Source organism: Erpetoichthys calabaricus, chromosome 3, assembly GCF_900747795.2.
Source record: "Erpetoichthys calabaricus chromosome 3, fErpCal1.3, whole genome shotgun sequence".
Lineage (NCBI taxonomy): Eukaryota > Metazoa > Chordata > Cladistia > Polypteriformes > Polypteridae > Erpetoichthys > Erpetoichthys calabaricus.
This window is the reverse complement of record NC_041396.2, coordinates 116,162,710-116,182,682: the sequence shown is the minus strand read 5'-3', so window position 1 is coordinate 116,182,682 and position 19,973 is coordinate 116,162,710. Positions and strand designations below refer to the sequence as shown.

The following is a 19,973-nucleotide window of genomic DNA, read 5'->3' as shown; positions in this document are numbered from 1 at the left end:
GCTGTGAACCACACAATTTCACTGAGATTGCACAAGTGGGGAACCAGCTGAGAGTACGGAAGGCTGTGGGGATCTGTGGTATCCAGGGTGAACTTCTCCAGGATTGTGGTAAGGCTGTCACTTTGGCGTCATCCCAACTGACTGGAAAACAGGACTTGCTGTCCCTTTCTGGAAAGGGAAGGGTGATCGCCTAGATTGCAATAACTACAGAGGGATAACAGTGCTCTCGAAGCCGGGTAAGGTCCTTGCTAGGGTCATCCTCAATAAGATATGTGATCACTTGCTCAGCTACTAGTGATCGGAGCAGTCTGGTCTTATGCCTAAGAAGTATTCTATCGACCGTATCCTGGCACTAAGGGTTCTCATGGAGTGCAAAAATGAATATCAGCAGTGTTTCTTTGCAGCCTTTGTCGATTTTCACAAAGCATTCGACTTGGTTGATCGAGTTGCCCTGTGAGATATCCAGAGACTTTGCGGGATCCCCTCAAGAATTCTGGATATAACGGCCAGCCTGAACACTGGTACTGTGAGTGCTGTGCACAGTGGAAGCAGAACCTCTGTGTTTTTCCCAGTTGATTCTGGAGTTTGTCAGGAGTGTATTCTTGCTCCTATTCTGTTCAATGCTTGTATGGTCTGGGTATTGGGCAAGGTCGTGGGGTCCAGCAGCTGTGGGGCATATCTTGGTGAAGCAAGACTCACTGAGCTTGACTTTGCTGACAATGCGGTGATCTTTGCAGAGTCAATGGAGGCTCTGATCAGGGCTCTCGAGAGACTGAGTGAGGAGTCGGAGTGTCTGGACTTGCAAGTGTTCTGGAGAAAAACAAAGATCCAGGCCTTTAATGATCTCTTGGGCACAGCCATTAGCAGCGTGTCTGTCTGTAAAGAGAGTGCCGACCTTGTCAAGAGGTTTATTTACCTTAGCAGTGACAATCATGTCTCTGGTGACTCTTCCTATGAAGTCAGTAGACAGTTTGGGAGAGCATGGGTGGGCGGGGCGGTGTGGGGGTTATTTGGTGATCATGAGGTTGCTGGAAAGGGGTGTGATATCTATGAAAGAGGATGAAGGTCCAAGTCTTTAGAGTCCTGGTGCTTCCTGTCTTGCTATATGGGTGTGAGACATGGATGCTATCCGGTGACCTGAGGCGAAGACTGCACTCTTCGGAGAATCCTTGGGTACCACTGGTTTTACTTTGTGTTGAATGAGTGGTTGCTCACGGAGTCCCGAATGAGGCACATTATCTGCACTGTGAGGGAGAGTCAGTTATGGCACTACGGCCATGTGGCGCAACTCCCTGAGGGAGATCCGGCTCGTAGGATCCTTATTGTTGAGGACCTGAGTGGCTGGACCAGGACAAGGGGATGCAGACGTAACACCTGGCTGCGGCAGATGGATGGTCATTTCCAGAGGGTGGGACTGGTCCACGTGTCTGCCTGGGGGGGTTGCCAACCAGGATCCGGAGCTGTATCGTCATATGGCGTGTGCGGCAACATGCTATACCAGTGCATGCTCCCCAACCTGACCTGACCTGTATCCTGATTGTACACAGGCTACTACACCTATAATGCAATTTAGCACTTGGCTATATTGAATATATGCAGCATAAGTCTTTAAGGTCATTATGGTCAGACATATTCTATAATGAAATAAACAATGGTTATCCCAAACAAAAATATACACATTTCTGAATAAGAACATATTGACAACACATTATGACATTAAAACTCATTCTTTAAATAATACCAAGGGGTAAGTCATTTAGGTGGCCAGGTTTGGCAAGCCATTGTTTACAGGCCATTTTTTCAATATCAATGATACTTTACTTTAAACATCTGCCTTGAAGGAAAACAGAATCAGGTCTGAAAATTTTCTCATGAACCACAGGGAGTCCAAAAAGGTCCAGGCTACAATTTACCTATTATATTCCATGTTGTAATATTTTACATAACCTACACAGTGAGATCCATATTGCTAGAGAGAGGAGTGGTATATGTTAGTCATGTGTTCAAACAAGGATTTCATTGTACTCTGTACTTGAGATAATGACTGCTTTTTTTTTAAATCACAGTACTGTTATGTGTTCTGAATGTTGATATTGACTTGGTACTGAATTACTGGTGCTCCTGACAGATGAAAAAGGGCAAGCTGTCCTTGACATTTGAGGAAGTGGAGGTACTGATGAGCCTGTTAAGAATAGAAATGTAGTATGCCCATCTTAGTTTACCAGAGTTACTCTAAGTCGTCTAGCAAATTTATACTTGCTTGCCGTTTTGACAGCTTACCATCCAATGAAGATGGAAGTATGGTATTCTTTTTGCTTCCCAAAGTCTTCGACCAGTTACAGTATTTGGTTTTGCTGATATTATGAGTGAGATGGGTTTTCTTGTCACCATTTTTAGCTGATTCAAAGTAAGCTGACTCGTTATTGCTGATGATCAGGGCTATGATGGCAGTGTCACAGTTGAACACGGAGAACAGAAAAGAGGGCTCACTACTCTAACCTGTGGAGTGCCTATATTAAGGTTCAACATAAAGTATATGATGCTACCAATCTGCACATGCCAATCTCTGCTGTTGAAGTACGAAATCCAATTGCAGAGCTTGGCGCCAAGTCTTAACTTGAGAAGTCGGATGCTTTGATTAGACGGTATAACAGTATTAAATGCTGAGTTGTAATCTATAAACAGAACTCTACTACGACAGTTTTTATTATCCATATGTCTCAGGATGGTATAAACTGCAAAGGATATAGGACCCCCTGTGGACCACTTGTGATTATATGCAAACTAGAGGTGACCATGATTATCCAGAATACTCTATTTCACCATTCCCATCATCGTCATCTCTGTCCTAATCTAACTCGGATATCAATATGAAAATGTGGCTCATTTTACATTTGATGGATTACAGTGTTTAAATTCTCTTGTGTATTGCCATCCTTCCAATTTTTATCATGCCTGTATTTACTAAACAATGTATAACCATTTACATTACATTTGTCCTTATCGCTTGTGTTTAGTAAAATTATAGCTTCCTTATTGGTTAGTTTATGATTTATACACATTGTATTCCTGAATACTGGAGTCTAGAAAAAATGTGAACTGTTGATCCTGAACTGAGGCAGGTATTTTCCACATTCCTGCACATATTTCTCTGGTTTAAATAGGCCCCATCTAACCTGTGCATACATTTTGTCAAATATATTAGTGCCTTCTGGCTCAAAAGCAACCATACCTAGTAATACTGGTCCCACATACTGAAATGTGTCCGCCATTAAGTCCCAAATCCAGTGGCAACGAGTGTCACTAAGTTTCAATCAAATCTATGAAACTGATGATAAGCTTTGATAATACAACAATGTTACAGCTACAGTCCATTAGCCTCACAATAGGAGAACTGCTACATTGCATCAATGTAATTGACTTAGTTGATTATTTAAATATGTCGGTCGGTGGCATACATCGGCACATCATGTTTTTACCAACTTCCAAGAGATCAACATGGCAGCACCTAGTTCATCTGCAGGCGTAAAAGACCACAGACTTCTAAAGTATGGGAATACTTTAAGCAAAAGCCAAAAAATAGTATTTTGTATGCTCTGTAAATATGAAATGGTATATATTATAGCAGCAAAACAGCTACACAACAGCATCTAAGACGGAAGCATTCTGGAGTTTTCTATAAAGATGCTACCAAGACTGCACAGAAAGTTGTAATTACTTTTGTTATTTCTGAATGGTAAATCGCTGTATTTATCTCTAATTATGAGCCAAGGCACTCATAAAGGATGATCATTTCCACTGCTTGTATCCACAATCTAGTTCTTTCAGTCACTGCCCAAAGCTCATGGCCATAGGCTACAGTAGGAACACAGATGGACCAGTAAATTAAGAGCTTTGCCTTTTGGCTCAGCTCTTTTTTTCCGCATGACTGACGGGTACAATGCGCGCATAACTGCTGACAACATTCTAATCCACCTGTTGATTTCTCGGTTCTTTCAACCCTCATTAGTGAGTAAGGCCAGAAGATACTTAAACTTATCTGCTTGAAGTACCACCTCCTCTCTAACCTGGAGAGGGTACTCCACCCTTTTCTACCTGAGAACCATGGCTTCAAATTTGGATACAAGAGGAATATGTTAACACTCGGCCACCATCTGAATGTGCATCAGAGGTCACTACCAGATAAAGCCAACTGGACCACATCATCTGCACAAATCAGAGATACTGTATGTCGCTTAGGCTAACGAACCAGACTCCCTTTACCCCTTGGATTTGCCTGGGCATTCTGTCCATAAAAATAATGAACAGGATCGGTGACATAGGGAAACCGTAGTGGAGTTCCATAAACACCAGGCACAAGTCTAACTTACTGCTGTCAATTTTGTAACACTTTCTCCGGTTACACAGGGACTACATAGCCTGTAACAACAGGCCAGGTATACCATATTCTGTATTACTGAGAATTTTTAAATATTTAACCATATTATGCATTTATTACAAGAAATGTTAACACAACTACAAAACATTCAAAATTAACTTGCTAGAAAAAGTGCTCACCTTGATCAGAGATATCCTTCAGAACACCTCTTCTAATTAGTTCTTCTCGACTTTGCCTCATTGATATTTTTCGCTCTAAAACTAGTAGAAAAAAAAGATTTTTTTTAAAGATTTATGTAAATTTCTGGAATAAAATGCTCACATATATTTATACCAAATACATCTATATTAAAACAGATTTCCTAAGTCAACAGTCTCTTTTGTACCAAACTCAGCACTTATTGTAAACAAGTTTTTTTTTTTTTCTAAATTACTTTGATTACTCAATTAGCATCTAACCATTTCCAGAACCTATTACTCTCAACATAAGGTAGCCAGGGGCCAATCCCTGGGTGCAAAGCAAGCTCCAACCATAGACATGGCACTATCATGGTCCATCATGGAACTAACTCAAACATTAATACTCATGGATTTTGGGAAAACTTACAATCACACATAAATCTAACACACTTTGTCCTTCAGATACAGGAGGAATATGTTGTATGAATTACACAAATACAAGGAAACATGCAAACATCACATAAAGTGTTTGGTTTAGAATTTTAACCTTGGAGATGTGGAAAATAGCACTACCACTGTACTGTGCTAATATATTCGGTCAAATTCACACAATATTTCAAATTCATATATCTATTCACTTTCTAAACCCACTTATTCCAGTTTAGGACTTTGGGAAACCAGTCTATTTCAAAAGAGATCAGTCCATTATACAACACAATGATACAAAGACACACAAACACACACACTCAAAGGACAAGTTTAAAGCTGCTTTATCAGCCTAGGCTATGTATTTTTGAGGTAGGGGGAAAAATACAGAGACAAATTCTGTACAGACACAGAAACTGGGCAAATTAAATGTATCTCTCAACATATGCAGGATAATATTTATAAAGCTATCTATTGTGACTTGTGAGGTTTTGGGGTGCAGAACTCCCACAAATTGATTACTGTATATTCTAAGTTTACTGCACTAAATTAGATGCATAAAAGTTGCAAGAACTGCAAGATAGAACGATCACTGAGCAAACAAATCACATGTGGGATTCAAGCTTCCGAGTCAAAGATGCATGGCTTCAACCATGTCCTACCATAATGCTGAAGTACTGTATATGAAGATTTGTAGAAGCTGGTAGTGATCCAACCCACAAATTATGAAAAAACCCTGAATAGCCGAACCTGTGAATCATAAGGGACAACCTGTACTTGTAACTATTTGTTCAATACTTTTTGACTTAGACCTGTCCGCACTGATCGCGAGAGCTGCATTTCAAAAAAAAAACACCAGCCACACCTTGTGCTCAACTGGGTTTTCCAAAGTGGTGAATTTTGAGGACAGGCTGGTTGCATGAGCATCAGAATGATGAACTAGGGGATGAATATAATGCAGCAGTTTATTAAGTGCAAGATAGACATGCAAAAATATTGTATTTTAAGTGCATCTGTTCATCATGCAAGCCACGCACACTCATGAGAATAATGCACTCAACTTCCCTTTGCTGCTCTTGGTTCATGGGTCTGATATTCCACCTTCTTCTATTCCCCTCTTAAAATCAATTAATAACAGGCATAACTCTTCTTGCATCAGCAGAGTCTCACTTCCTCTGCTGTGACATTGTTAGGTATGTGACATTGGTCGCTGACCTCACGTAACTGTTACTGGTAGGTCCAAAATCCCAACTTTCTAAGGCATTCAGTTTCTCTATTTCTGTTGATGGTACACTTGTCAAACCTGCTCCTGTTGTCAGAAATCCTGGTGTTTTGTTTGATTCATCATTTAACTTTGAGTTATACATTAGGTCTCTTTCCAAAATTTCATTCTATCATCTCCATAACATTGCCCGCATCCGTCCATTTCTGTCCTTGTCTGATGCTCAAACTCTGGTTCATTATTTCATAATGTCTCGTATTGATTACTGTAATTCCCTCTTCATTGGCCTCCCTGCAAAACCTATACAGAAGCTACAGTATATTCAGAACTCTGCAGCTAGAGTCCTTACCCACACAAAGCATTTTGCTCACTTCTCCCCTGTTCTCTCCCAGCTTCACTGGTTACCACTTCCATCAAAGATTAAATTCAAGATTCTGCTTCTCACCTTCAAAGCCCTACATAACCTTGCCCCCTGCTACCTCACTCAGCTTCTAGCTCCTTATACTCCTTGTCGCTCTCTCAGGTCCTCGAGCAGCTTCTAGCTCCTTACTGTCCCACACACCAGACTCTCCACCTTGGGAGGCAGGTCCAGTGCTATAGCACCTCAACTCTGGAACTCTCTTCCTCAGTCTCTCCGAGATTGCTCCTGTTTCTGCACTTTTAAATCGCAGCTGAAAACTTTCCTCTTCTACAAACGTTTGTCATCTGTGTAATTTTTTTTTTTTTTACTCTGTATGTAAAGTGACCTTGGGTTTGTGAAAGGCGCTCAATAAATGTAACCTATTATTATTATTTATTATTATGTGCAAAGTATGAACCTTTAAGACTTTTTTGGCTTCTTTTCTGTGTTTAACAACTTTTTTCCTCTATTTTTGTGTGAACTGTTAGCCATTTAGATAAGGGATATGCTATTAAAGTACCCCCAGAACAGTTCTCACTCAAAGAAGAAAGAGTGTGGTACATCCCTGTAAGATTCAGGGATATCAATCTGTCCAGTTAGATAGCATAAGCTATTGTGAATCAACTTTGTCAGCTTTTACAGGTGGTGGCCACAGACAATTGCTCTCTCCTTAACCTTCCTGGCCGAATATTCGAGTGTCCTTGTCACTACTGGTAGCATGAGATGGTACCTGCAGCTGATTAAAGTTGCACAGAGTTAGTCCAGCTCCTCCAGGATAGCACATCCATACATGCCATCACAAGAAGGTTTGCTGTGTCTCCCAGCACAATCTCAAGAGTATGGAGGACATACCAGGAGACAGGCCGTTTCACAAGGAGAGCTGGATAAGGCCATAGAAGGGCATCAACCCAGCAGCAGGATTGGTATCTGAACCATTGTGAGAGGAGGAACAGGAGGAGCACTGCCAGAGTCCTATAAAATGACATCCAGCTTGCTACTGGTGTGCATGTTTCTGACCAAACTGTTAGAAACAGACTCCATTAGGATAGCATGAAGGCTCTACGTCCTCTAGTAGGATCTGTGTTCACAGTCCATCACCGTGCCAGTCAACTGGCATTTGCCAGAGAATACCACAATTGGCAGGTTCATACCGAGTCCCTGTGACAGACGTGAAAGAGTCTGGAGACACCATGGTGAATGTTATGCAGTCTGCATTATCATCCAGCATTACCAGTTTGCCAGAGGGTAAGTGATTATCTGGAGAGGCATATCTTTGGGGATCACACACACCTCCACATGCTAGGCAACGGTACCCTGACTGCTTTTAGGACCTAGGATGAAATTCTCAAGAGCCATTGTCAGATCTTACTATGGTGCAATGGGTCCTGGATTCCTCCTGACAATGCCCTGCCTCATGTGGCCAGAGTGTGTAGGCAGTTCATGGATGATGAAGGCATTGATGCCTTAACTGGCCCGCACGTTTCCCAGACCTGAATCGAATTGTGAGCCTCCAGAGTGTTGTGTCGGTGTATCAGACGCCGCCAAGTAGCGCCACAGACTATCCAAAAGCTCACTGATGCCCTAATCCAGGTCTGGGAGGACATCCACCAGGAGACCATCCTCCATCTCATCACTAGCATACCCAGATGTTTTCTGGACTGCATAGAGGCACATGGGCACATGGGGGCCACACACACTACTGATTCACATTATCAGTTGCCGTGATGAAATTCATGCAAGTTGGATCAGCCTGTAATTTTAAGTTTTGACTTTTATTATCAATCTGATGTTGAATCCAACCCTCAATGGGTTGGTGATTTTGGTTTCCATTGACATCTGTTACATTATTTTATTCTTGACGAATTCCACAGTATTACTCTGTAAAGATTCTCCACTCCAATATTTCATTCATCGAGATCTGATGTGTTTTCAAAGTTTTCCTTTAATTTTTTTGAGCAGTTTATTTTTGTGGTCAATGATTTTGTCTCCATCTGTGTTGGTGATTGCTGGGATTGCATTGAAAACTTCCTGCTTGTGGATTTGTTGACCTAAAATCTTACTAGCTTTCTCTCCATGTTCATAGTAATGATGTCTTGATTTAAAAATGAGTTGTTCTGTTTCTTTAGTTGTCAAGAGGTTGAGTTCTGAATGTAGAGCCTGTCTTTTCCTATGAAGTACTTAATTTGGACACCTGGCATGTTCTTGATCTAATCTGGTAATTTCACCGATTAGCTTGGATACCTTCTTGGTTTCCAATTTATTTTTGTGGGTAAGATATGAGATAATCTGTCCTGCTAAGAACATCTTCAGAATTTCCCAGAATATTCCTGCAGAAACCTCAAAGGATGTATTTGCCTCTTAAAAAGAATAAAAATAATAAAAAAAAAATCAATTTGCTTGGATATAAATTCTGTACAGTTCTCATCTTCTAATAAAAGTGGATTAAGACGTCATCTGTGAAATGAGTATGTGAGGCATAATGATTTTAGCTCCATGATCAAAGGGGTGTGGTCAGAGATAACAATAGCGTCATACTTACAAGATTTAATCGTAGGCAAGAAATATTTCTCTATAAAAAGTAAATAAATAAATTCTTGACTAGCAGTGGTGCACTGGTGAGTAGAAGGGTTTAGAAATCTCCAGGGGTCTGATAAATTGGGATTAGTTATAAACTGTGTAATTGTTTTTGCAGCATTAGATGTCATCGCCCCTGTGGCAGGAGACCTATCTAGGTCTGGATTTAAATTGCATTAAGTCCCCAGCCATTATAATTTTATGAGTGTTCACATTGGGAATGGATGCTAATATTTTTTGGATGAAGTCCCTATCATCCACATTGGGCGCATCGATTTTTATCAAAATCACTTTACAGTTAAATAAATTACCCAGGACGATCACATATCTTCCTTAAGGATCAGGTACTACATCTGTTAATACAAATGAGATTGTTCTATGTACTGGCAGTCCCCAGGTTACGTACGAGATAGGGACTGTAGGTTTGTTCTTAAGTTGAAATATGTATGTAACTCGGAACAGGTACATTATTTTAATAAATGCTATTGTTGACCGACTGTAACCGAAGTGCTCTGCCAATGAATGATGCAGTTTCACCTCTCTCTGACCTTTTTATTATTTCTACTTTATTTTCCATGGTGATGGTTTTTCTCTTCTTTACTTTATCACCAGTACTTGCATCAGATTTGTGTTTCAGAGACATTGATGAAGGGTGAAGACAAAAGGTTAAGATGAGCTCTTCTGCACAGTACTGTACAAGCTATCACAGCAGGAAGGCACCCCTCGTCAGGCATGTCTGGTGTACTGATGAGAGACAACTTCCTGCTATGTATGTAACAGTACAAGCAGGCTTGCTATTGAGACTGAATGGGGGCGGCGAGGAGCGGTTCACCACCCGCCCACCACACAGTCACCTCCACTTGAATACAGCATGCTGCTGCCTGCAGTGTCCGCCCACCGAGAACGAACAGGGTGTGGCCAAAGGCTAGTAGTGAATCACCCACCACCGCTCCCATTCAACAGACAGCGACCTAAGGCACACTACAATGCTGTCCCCCGCTGCCCCATTCACCCTCAATGGCCTCCGTTCACCCACAACCGGGTCACCGCTTGCAGCATCACTACACTGCGCAAGCAGCTAAACTGCCTCCGTCCAGCCACCAAATTGCAGGGTCCCCAGGCCGAAGATGACGGAGTGGCAGTTACTGTGGAGCCTGCGTCGCGTCCCCCAGACAGATGAAGGAGCAGCTGCGGCCCCGTTTATAAGTCGTATGTTAGATGTCCGTAACTTGGAGACTACCTGTATAAGAATTCTAGCACCTCTAGTTTTCTTTGTAAAGCTGGAATGGAACATTTGGCTAGTCCAGTCTCTGTGCAGGCAAAACTGATCCCTGCTTAATAAGTGGGTCTCCTGTAAAAATACTATTTTAACGTTTAGACCTCTCAGGTGAGAGAATACTTTCTCTCTCTTTAATTCATGATTCTGCCCTTTAACATTACTGTTCACAAAGTTAACTGTTTGGTCATGAAGATTTTGCTTCTGAACTTTTGTTGTCATTTTGTAGTCTTAAATTAAGATAAGACAGCTTTGACCTTAATTTCCAGTTTTCCCAGGAGTTATTGCCATTAAGCCTAATGTTACGTTGGCACTTATAAAGATTAAAAGGATAGATTAGAAACAACTTGCTCTCTTTCTCTCCCCCCCCCAGTCCACTACACCCCCATTTTGACTCCCCACGTGAGGCTAGACCACACTTCAAAGTCCCAGTCCTCTAACACACCCAGGGACGGAGCACGTCCAAAACAAAACAAGCCCCCCAGCAGTGGTGTATAAGGATTAAAATATCTATTGACAAAGCAGTCCAAATACTATAAGCATTAACTATAATCTTGAACCGTCTTGAGAGCTGTTGAAGATGAAAAATCAGGAAAAATAAGAATGTGGTTATTTTCAAATGTAATCTCACGTTTCTGTCTGAGGAGTAACATATACAATATGCAATTTAAATTGTAACTTTTCAAAACGCACGATGAGAGTCCTACGTTTAGAGGTATCTGATCCCCCTATGCGGTAAGCTGCTGCTACCTTGGTGTCTGATTTGAAGTCCTCTCCAATTATTTTAGAGAATAGTTCAGCTACAAATTTCACTGGGTTTAGACTTTGATGATTCTCAATGAGACCTTTGATTCTAATATTATTCCTTCTGCATCCATCTCTCAGTGCAGCTAGTGTGTCTTAGAGTGCTTTGCATTCGGAATTTGTAGCCATTGCTTTTCCATCAGCAGTAGATGCTAGTTGTTCAGCTGTTTCAAAATGTGTGCTTAATGTCTTCCAACTGAGCGTTAAGTGCTCCAAGTTTATTCCCAAACTTAGATGTATTTTCCTGTATTTGTTCATTTTTTTCTAGCATACCTTTAAATGTTGCCTCAAAGCGATTAAAGGTTTTTCTTTGTCTTTAATATCTTGAAGCAGATTCTTGTTTGTCTTGTGTATGTCCTTTATTTCCTTCCTTATATCATTTATTTCTTTTTTTATATCTTTCTTTAAATCATTCTTAAGCTCCTTTATGTCTCGAGAGGTAGCATTTGCGGCGAACATTACCTTCAGCTCAGACAGATCATTTTGGTCTTCTCCGGGCTCTGCTGATGAAGTGGTAAGCCCAGTTGGAGTCGATGTTTCCGGTTTACGAGGAGTAGCTGACAACATGGAAGGTAAGGCCATTTTCAGTTTCAATGAATTTCTGCAATCGACTAGCTATCCTGGCCTGATTCACTTGTACAATCGCTCCCACTTTCGCTCTTGACTAGAGACGATGCAGCAGCGTCAGGTCCCAGGAAATCTGTGCTTTTGCCTATCTGTTCCAGGTCAGTCTCTGAAAGGCCATACCTTGAGCTTAGACTTGATGCCAGTTTAGGCTTGAATGAAGCTTTAGCTGTCTTTTCCTTTTCTTTCTGAATCCCTTCTCTGCCGGTCATATTTATATATGCTTGCATATACTGTAATTGAGCCTCCTCGGATTGATTAAATACAGGATACCTCGGGATGATAAAAAAAAGAAAAAAAGAAAAAATAACACTGCTGCTAATGGAGTTTCGCTTCACACATCCATCTCCCACAACGGATGAGACCACTGTTCCATGTTAATTTAATTGCTTCCTGAAAAATATTTGGTGATGACAGACAGCTTCAAGTTGAACACAAACTGCTCAAAATAATTAAAGGAACACTTTGAAAACACATCAGATCTCAATGGGGTGAAAAAAAAATCATGCTGGATATCTATACTGATATGGACTGGGTAATGTGCTAGGAACAAAAGGATGCCACATTGTTTGATGTAAATGAAAACTGTCAACCTACAGAGGGTTGAATTCAAAAACACCTCAAAAATCAAAGTGAAAAAATGATGCGGCAGGCTAGTCCATGTTGATGAAATTTCATTGCAGCAACTCAAAATTGTACTCAGTAGTTTGTATGGTCTCCACATGCTTGTATGCATGCCTGACAACGTCTGGGTATGCTCCTAACGAGACGACGGATGGTGTCCTGTGGGATCTCCTCCCAGATCTGGACCGGGGCATCACTGAGCGCCTGGACAGTGAGGTGCAACATGGCGGCACTGGATGGACTGAAACAATGTTCCAGAGGTGTTCTATTGGATTTAGGTCAGGCGAGCGTGGGGGCCAGTCAATGGTATCAATTCCTTCATCCTCTAGGAACTGCCTTCATACTCTTGCCACATGAGGCTGGGCATTGTCATGCACCAGGAGGAATCCCAGGATCCACTGCACCAGCATAGGGTCTGACGATGGGTCCAAGAATTTCATCCCGAAATGGCAGTCAAGGTGCCATTCTCTAGCCTGTAGAGGTCTGTGTGTCCCTCCATGGATATGCCTCCCCAGACCATCACTGACCCACCATCAAACCGGTCATGCTCAACGATGTTACAGGCAGCATAATGTTATCCATGGCTTCTCCAGACCTTTTCACGTCTGTCACATGTGCTCAGGGTGAAACTGCTCTCATCTGTGAAAAGCACAGGGCGCCAGTGGTAGACCTGCCAATTCTGGTATTCTATGGCAAATGCCAATCAAGATCCACGGTGCTCGGCAGGGAGCATAGAGCCTACTAGAGGATGTTGGGCCCTCAGGCCACCCTCATGAAGTCTGTTTCTGATTGTTTGGTCAGAAACATTCAAACCAGTGTCCTGCTGGAGGTCATTTTGTAGGGCTCTGGCAGTGCTCATCATGTTCCTCCTTGCCCAAAGGAGTTGATACCGGTCCTGTGAATGGGTTAAGGACCTTCTACGGCCCTGTCCAGCTCTCCTAGAATAACTGCCTATCTCTGGGAATCTCCTCCATGAGATTGAGCTGGGAGACACAGCAAACTTTCTGGCAATGGCACAAATTGATGTGCCATCCTGGAGAAGTTGGACTATTGCCTCATGCTACCAGTAGTGACACTGACAGCAGCCAAATGCAAAACTAGTGAAAAAAACAGTCAGAAAAGATGAGGACAGAAAAATGTCAGTGGCCTCCACCTGTTAAACCATTCCTGTTTTGGGGGTCACCTCATTGTTTCCCCACTAGTGCACCTGCTGTTAATTTCATTAACACCAAAGCAGCTGAAATTGATTAACAACCCCCTCTGCTACTTAAATGACCAGATCAATATCCCAAACGTTTCAGTGACTTGATGCTATACTTTGATTAAAAAGTGTTCCTTTAATTTTTTTGAGCAGTATATAGATTTATTTCATGTGTACTAAAAAAGCAATTTGTATTAAGGAGCTGACACTGCCACTATGTAACCAAACAGCTTGTATTCTTAACAGCAACAAAACAATAAAAAGATGCCACTATTGTGGGTCATGCTCACTACTAAGCTACAAACAAGTCATTAATGTCAGTGCAGAATGCTGTCAACCGCACAAACAACTTTGTCAATTCTTCTTGGTTGCTCTGAATAACAGAAATGTACATATCTAGGCGACAGAAATCCCCATTCTCCTAATCTTTAACCAGGTAATTCTGCTTGTGCTTTCGACGAACCTAAGTTCCTGACCCGATTATTTCTGACTGTTATCAGATGGGGCTGATCAGACATAAACAGTTCAATAGCTATATTATGATCATTTTCCACATGCACTGCGGCACCTTCATTTGCCTCATCTAGGCTCTGTCTCTGGTAGCTTTGGTACTGACAAAATGTCATCATGTGGTACAGGTGTTAATGTAGAAAAGAAATTTGGGCATTCAATATGTTTCTTATTTTTCCTAGAGAAAAGGTAGTATTAGAAAAAACAAAAGTACCTGAGCTCATTCCTACTGCATATTTCTCCAGCTCTTAATGATTGACTAATGTTTTATTCTCTAACTTCAACTCTAATGGCAGCTTCTTTTCACCTACTTTCACCCTTTCTTCTTTCATCTGACCTAGCTTTGTTCCCTCCTTCCCCCGTATTTATTTTACAAGCTTTTTCCTTTATAGTTTAACACCTAACGCAGTCTATACTGCTAAAAAGTTACGTCCTTCACCTTATTTCCTTTTCAGCATGGAAACAATCTTTAACCTTTTTTCCAGATCACGTACAGCATTTCTTAGAGTTTGTGTGGTATTGCAAAGAGATGGAAGTCATTGCTGAGCACTCAGAGGAAGGTTCTCTAGTATCAGCAGCAGAGGGCAAAAACAAGCATCAGTTCTGAGTAAGCAGGATGAAATGGTATGAAAATGAGTGGCTTCAGCACCATGTGTGGGAAGGCTATAAAAAGGGTGAATCCGCTACAGTCACATGGTCACTATCTTAGTGTGGCAAAACTTAGCAGTCCTTTTAAGAACAGCAAGCTACCTAAAAAACAAAAACAATGGGTCATGGGGTCAATACTGACTAGCACCATGAGGGGTTATGAAATTTTATATATTACTTTAAAGGGAAGAGCAAATAATTTGTTTTTATTACTTAGAATTTGTGAACTGATATGGATATGACCCTACAGTGAACTTGTATCCTATTGCATTGTGATTCACAGTTCATAACCTCAAAGTACACACCCCCAACAATGGGTGCTCAAAAATGGTGACAAAGAACATTTAAAATATTTCACAGGGGGGTTAACCTAAACTCAAAAATTAAAAGCCAATGTAACTGTCAAATTCCCGGGATGGAAAATCCCTAAATCAACTGCAAATACATAGCTAAAGGGCCAGGGAAAATTGGAAAAAAGTATGAGAAAAATATCGAACACATGTAATTGTAAGTTTGGTAATGAGTTCAAAACTTCACTATATAGTCAAAACTTCACTATATAGTTAAGATTCTGATTCTATGATGTTTAAATGTCAAGAAAAGTAGATGTTAGCATGGTGTTTTTAACGTGTGCTTGTCTGTGTAAACCTATGTACAATGATAACTTCAGGAAAAAAAAAACAACCTTTCTTTTTCAAACAAACTCCAGGCCTATTATTCTGGGCCAGTACTTATCTCCATATACCTCAAAAATGGCCTGAAATATGTCTACCAGTAGTTATCAGTGGACACATTTAATTTAACTGGTAGTTGCGCAGTTTGCTCTGCTTAGTCATGGGACCCAGTCTACTGATTTTTGAAATTTTTGTAAGAGTTGTTTTTGAGACTTATTCAAAGGCACATGCATGCAAACACTGAGGCACACTCAAGCTCATGCGCACATACACACAGAGCTGACAGCTTCTTGGTCTTGCTAGAATACATGCTTGATGATGAAGCAAAAGAAGCAAACACACACACCTAAGATCTGTAAAGACCAATGTGCACAGAGGCATAAGACACCTCTGCATCAATCTATCTATGCAGTTCATTTACTTCATTTGACCCATTTTGTTCAGGTTCAAATTAAATAGTAATAACTTCCTGTTCATTTAACTCTACAGTGTACATAATAAAAATTATACAAGTTAATGTACTTGACTGTATTTCATTGTCTAATGTTAGTTGAGGGTTTTCCTGTGGTATCACCAATTGTGTCTAATTTACATGGAAATACAGTATGAACCATGCCAAACTGATTTTTTATTTTCTTAATAAGTTACACTCTGTACTTTCTGCAATGATTTGTATTGATATTCTATCCTTAAAAAATTTACACAGGCAAAGTTCCTAGTCACTAAAGTTAAACATTCGACAGGACGAACAACACAAATAGAATAAATAATAATATCGGCTCTCAGAACATAAATAGCAGAATAGTTGCCTTATTCCATCCAGACAAAATGTTGACAGCAAGATCCATGACATTGATATTTGTACCTGCTGAGGTTTGCTGGAACTTCTCACTGGTTTTCTTCTTTCGCCACTTCCAAGGCTTAAAAATTTTACCTAATGAAGAAAGTTTGCCTTTCCTTTTGAGAGGGGGTGTTTGGGATCCTGGTAGAACCACATCAGTGTTTGCTAATGATGCTTTTTCTAAACCATCCACTGTAACAATTAGAAAAGAAAAAAAAAAATCAATACAATTTTAAAAGAAGAAAAACAGTGAGTAAAACAATTGCCTAACATAAGAACAATAGTGAATGCAAAAAGTTATTTTTTTCCTTTTTAATCTGATTACCATATAGCACATAGTACCAAATTAACCATCACAGGCATCTTTATATAGCATCCTAACAGTATGCACATTGATAATTTTATAACAGCTTGACAAAGTATTTCAAATAAATAGTAGTTTCATATTATACATTGCAACAGGAATTAAAAATATTATCCATCTGCATATTCCTTATCTACCCCACGTTATATAATATTTAGGTCACAGTCCCTATGGCAACAGCACCAGATGCAAGGCAAGAACCAACACTGAACAGGCCATTGAACCATTACAGGCCACAGCCATGCACAACACCCATATTTAGTCCAGGCTAACTCCGAATGTTCAGCTAACCCAACTGCACTTCTTTTAGATAGGGAAGGATTTAGGAGACTGCTTGAACAAGATTGGAGAACCTGCAGACTCCCAGCAGTGACCAGGCCAGGATTCAAACACAGCATTTTAAAGCACCTGTGAGGCAGGAGTGAGAACTGCCGTGGTTATTATATCACAAATATCACAATATGCATATAGCTGTGATTTCTGAGAAGAATATAAACTGAATAAAGTCTGAAGAAAAATGAGTCAATTTTTGATTTCTTCATTAATAAAAATGATAATTTTACCTAAATTTAAAACTCAACACAAATTATTATTGCATGTTCAGTTTCTAATCAGATTTAATAGTGCACAGTATACTGATAAAAACGAGACACCAGAAGAAATTTGTCAGTTGTTTGAGTGGTTGTTGAATTCTGTTTTGTTTCTTTCCTTTTTAAAACTTTGATTTTTTTTTTCATTTTTGTTTTCCTAGTTTTATTTAGTTACTGTATTTGTTGTATAAGTTCGATTTGATTGTATGCAATATTAATATCTTAAATAAAATTAATAAAAGTTTGTCAATTGGGAGGTATCTACCATTATTGCTGCAGTTTAGGACATCAGACGTATATGACTTTCTGCATTACAAAAGCTGCCAACTTTTTCCATTAAGTGTGTTGCATCTTTATTGCAAACATAAAAAGAAACAATATAAAAAAAAAAAAAAAAAAAATCATCTAATCCAATGTTTAAAAATTTCATATTAACAAATTTTTAAGTGTTTCTCTACAAAATGAAGGTTATATTGTACTATATGTATACAGATTGCAGTATATGACAAAGTCAGACAAAGTACATATTTCACTGCTGTCTCAAAAGATATAGTAAAGGGTTTGAATGGAGGGACTGGGAGTATAATGAGATTAAAGGAAACAAAGCTGAAACTAAATGGGAAGAAAGGAATCAACTGACAATGCCCACAATGCAAAACCAAAATTCAAACTCTTATTTCAAGCACGGATCAAATACCAAAATAACCATATGTAACCACTAATAAGATTATCCAATCTTGGGTAGTTTGAAGGCTTACGAGGAGTTACCTTTCTATTGAATCTACTGATGTCATCAACTCCCAGTGCATAATGGAAGTGTTACCAAGGCAATGGGTGACACAAGGCTCTCAAAATCTTTTTTTATATTTATACTATTATTAATGTTTTTCCTTTATTATAGTAGTGTTTGTAAAGTGGAATGTGCATATGACTCATGGACTCTTGTTTTAAAAAAAAAAAATAAAAAAAAAAATAGAAAAGACCAGGGGGCTCATGTATAAATGGTGCGTACGCACAAAGATGCTGCGTATGAACGTTTCCATGCTCAAATCGCGTATAAAAGCTAAACTTGGTGTAAAGCCACGCACATTTCCACGGTACCTCATACCCTGGCGTATGCAAGTTGTCCTCTCGGTTTTGCAGATTGGCGGCACCCAGCGTCAAAGCAGTGCTACTGTTCCTGTGTGGTTACCCTTTCTTTCTTAGATCCACATTCCTGACGCGGCTTTATAAATACACTGAAACTAACTGCATATTGTTTATTAGTGTAATGCATCTGATTGTAATTAACCTGTAACAATATAATGGTCCAGGGAATAGCCATAGTATTCCAAATACCATAACTGCTTTAGCGTTGTTACTCTCACTGCACCTTCTTTTTCTTCTTTCTGCTGCTCCCGTTAAGGGTTGCCACAGCAGATCATCTTTTTCCATATTACTCTCACTGCACCACTCGGAGTATTTATATCACTGTATCTGAGTGGGGAATCACAGCAGCAGCTGATCGGAAAAAGAATTATCGCTATACAGCATCAAGCAGAACTTTAAACGCACTCCATCAGTCCATCAAGTGCTCCTTGTAGAACTGTTTGTACTTACAAGTACAATTACCTCAATGTAAACTTGCACTACACAGTTATAATATTGCACAACCTGCGCCACTTTATAAAGCACGTATTTACATATGATGACAATATCATTTTTAAGATGAAATGCAGCAAAATGTTGATTATCCAGATAAAACTTTAACTTAATTTAAATAATCTATATTGTTAATAATTAAACATGTGAGGACATGGTGCCGCAGCGCTAGCTAGTTCACGGATTGTTCCTACCTCGTGCTGTATTCTTGCTGGGCTGGCGCGACACTGGAAGTATAGATGGATAGAATAATTAAACACGTACTACAAAGATATTTCAATGTTTTTTAAACGTTTTGAAGAATCATCGTTCTAAGCTTACAGATGGCTTAACGTCTATTACAGAGCTGATTGTGTGGCGATTGGGTATTTGAAGAAAGAAAAGTAAGGACAGGAATTGGAGGTTAGTACGTTTGAAAGAGACAGTACTGCTGCAATAAACTATTTTATCGAAGGTCACGCATGGCGCAGCAAGCATCTTGCGTGAGACATGAACAATCACTGCGCCACCGTGTTCCCATGTTTAATAACATGCTTTCATTCCTATCATCATGAAAAAGATATCACGTATACATCTCAGTATTTTAATTATTCAGAGAGCTGTAATATTACGAATGTAATGGATTCTGTGTCCTGTTGGACGAAGAGAAAGCCCGGAAACACGTAGTGATTCACACACATAGAAGATCACATACAAAACAAAGCATTTAACGTGCTACTTTAGTTATGATGGGATTTGAGAAACTACTAAATTAAACGATTTAAGATTAAGTTTATGATGTTCTACTATAATGACAAAATAAACTATGTGATTAAAGTGGAAATTCTGAGATTAAAGTTGACATTTCGAGCTTTTTTCCCCCACTGTGTGCCTATTTTTTTTTTCTCTGTACCCTAATAAGCTTTCAAATGATACTCAGACGGTGGGCTATGAGTCGCCTTTTCAAGGTGACTTTGATATGTGACAACTTTTTTTTATTTCGGGCACTGTGCGACTT

At 39.9% G+C, this 19,973-nt stretch overlaps 1 protein-coding gene across 5 annotated transcripts in view; it reads right to left on the bottom strand.

The window, feature by feature from the left end:
* phactr2 (phosphatase and actin regulator 2) overlaps positions 1–19,973 on the bottom strand; it is a 374,544-nt gene that overhangs the window by 71,162 nt on the left and 283,409 nt on the right. For all 5 annotated transcript variants that reach the window (XM_028797302.2, XM_051924262.1, XM_051924261.1 and 2 more), the window contains exons 2-3: positions 16,406–16,573; positions 4,558–4,638 (exon numbers count right to left, since the gene is read on the bottom strand). In XM_028797302.2, coding sequence (XP_028653135.2) covers positions 4,558–4,638; positions 16,406–16,573 — 249 coding nt within the window. The remainder of the gene's footprint in view (positions 1–4,557; positions 4,639–16,405; positions 16,574–19,973) is intronic.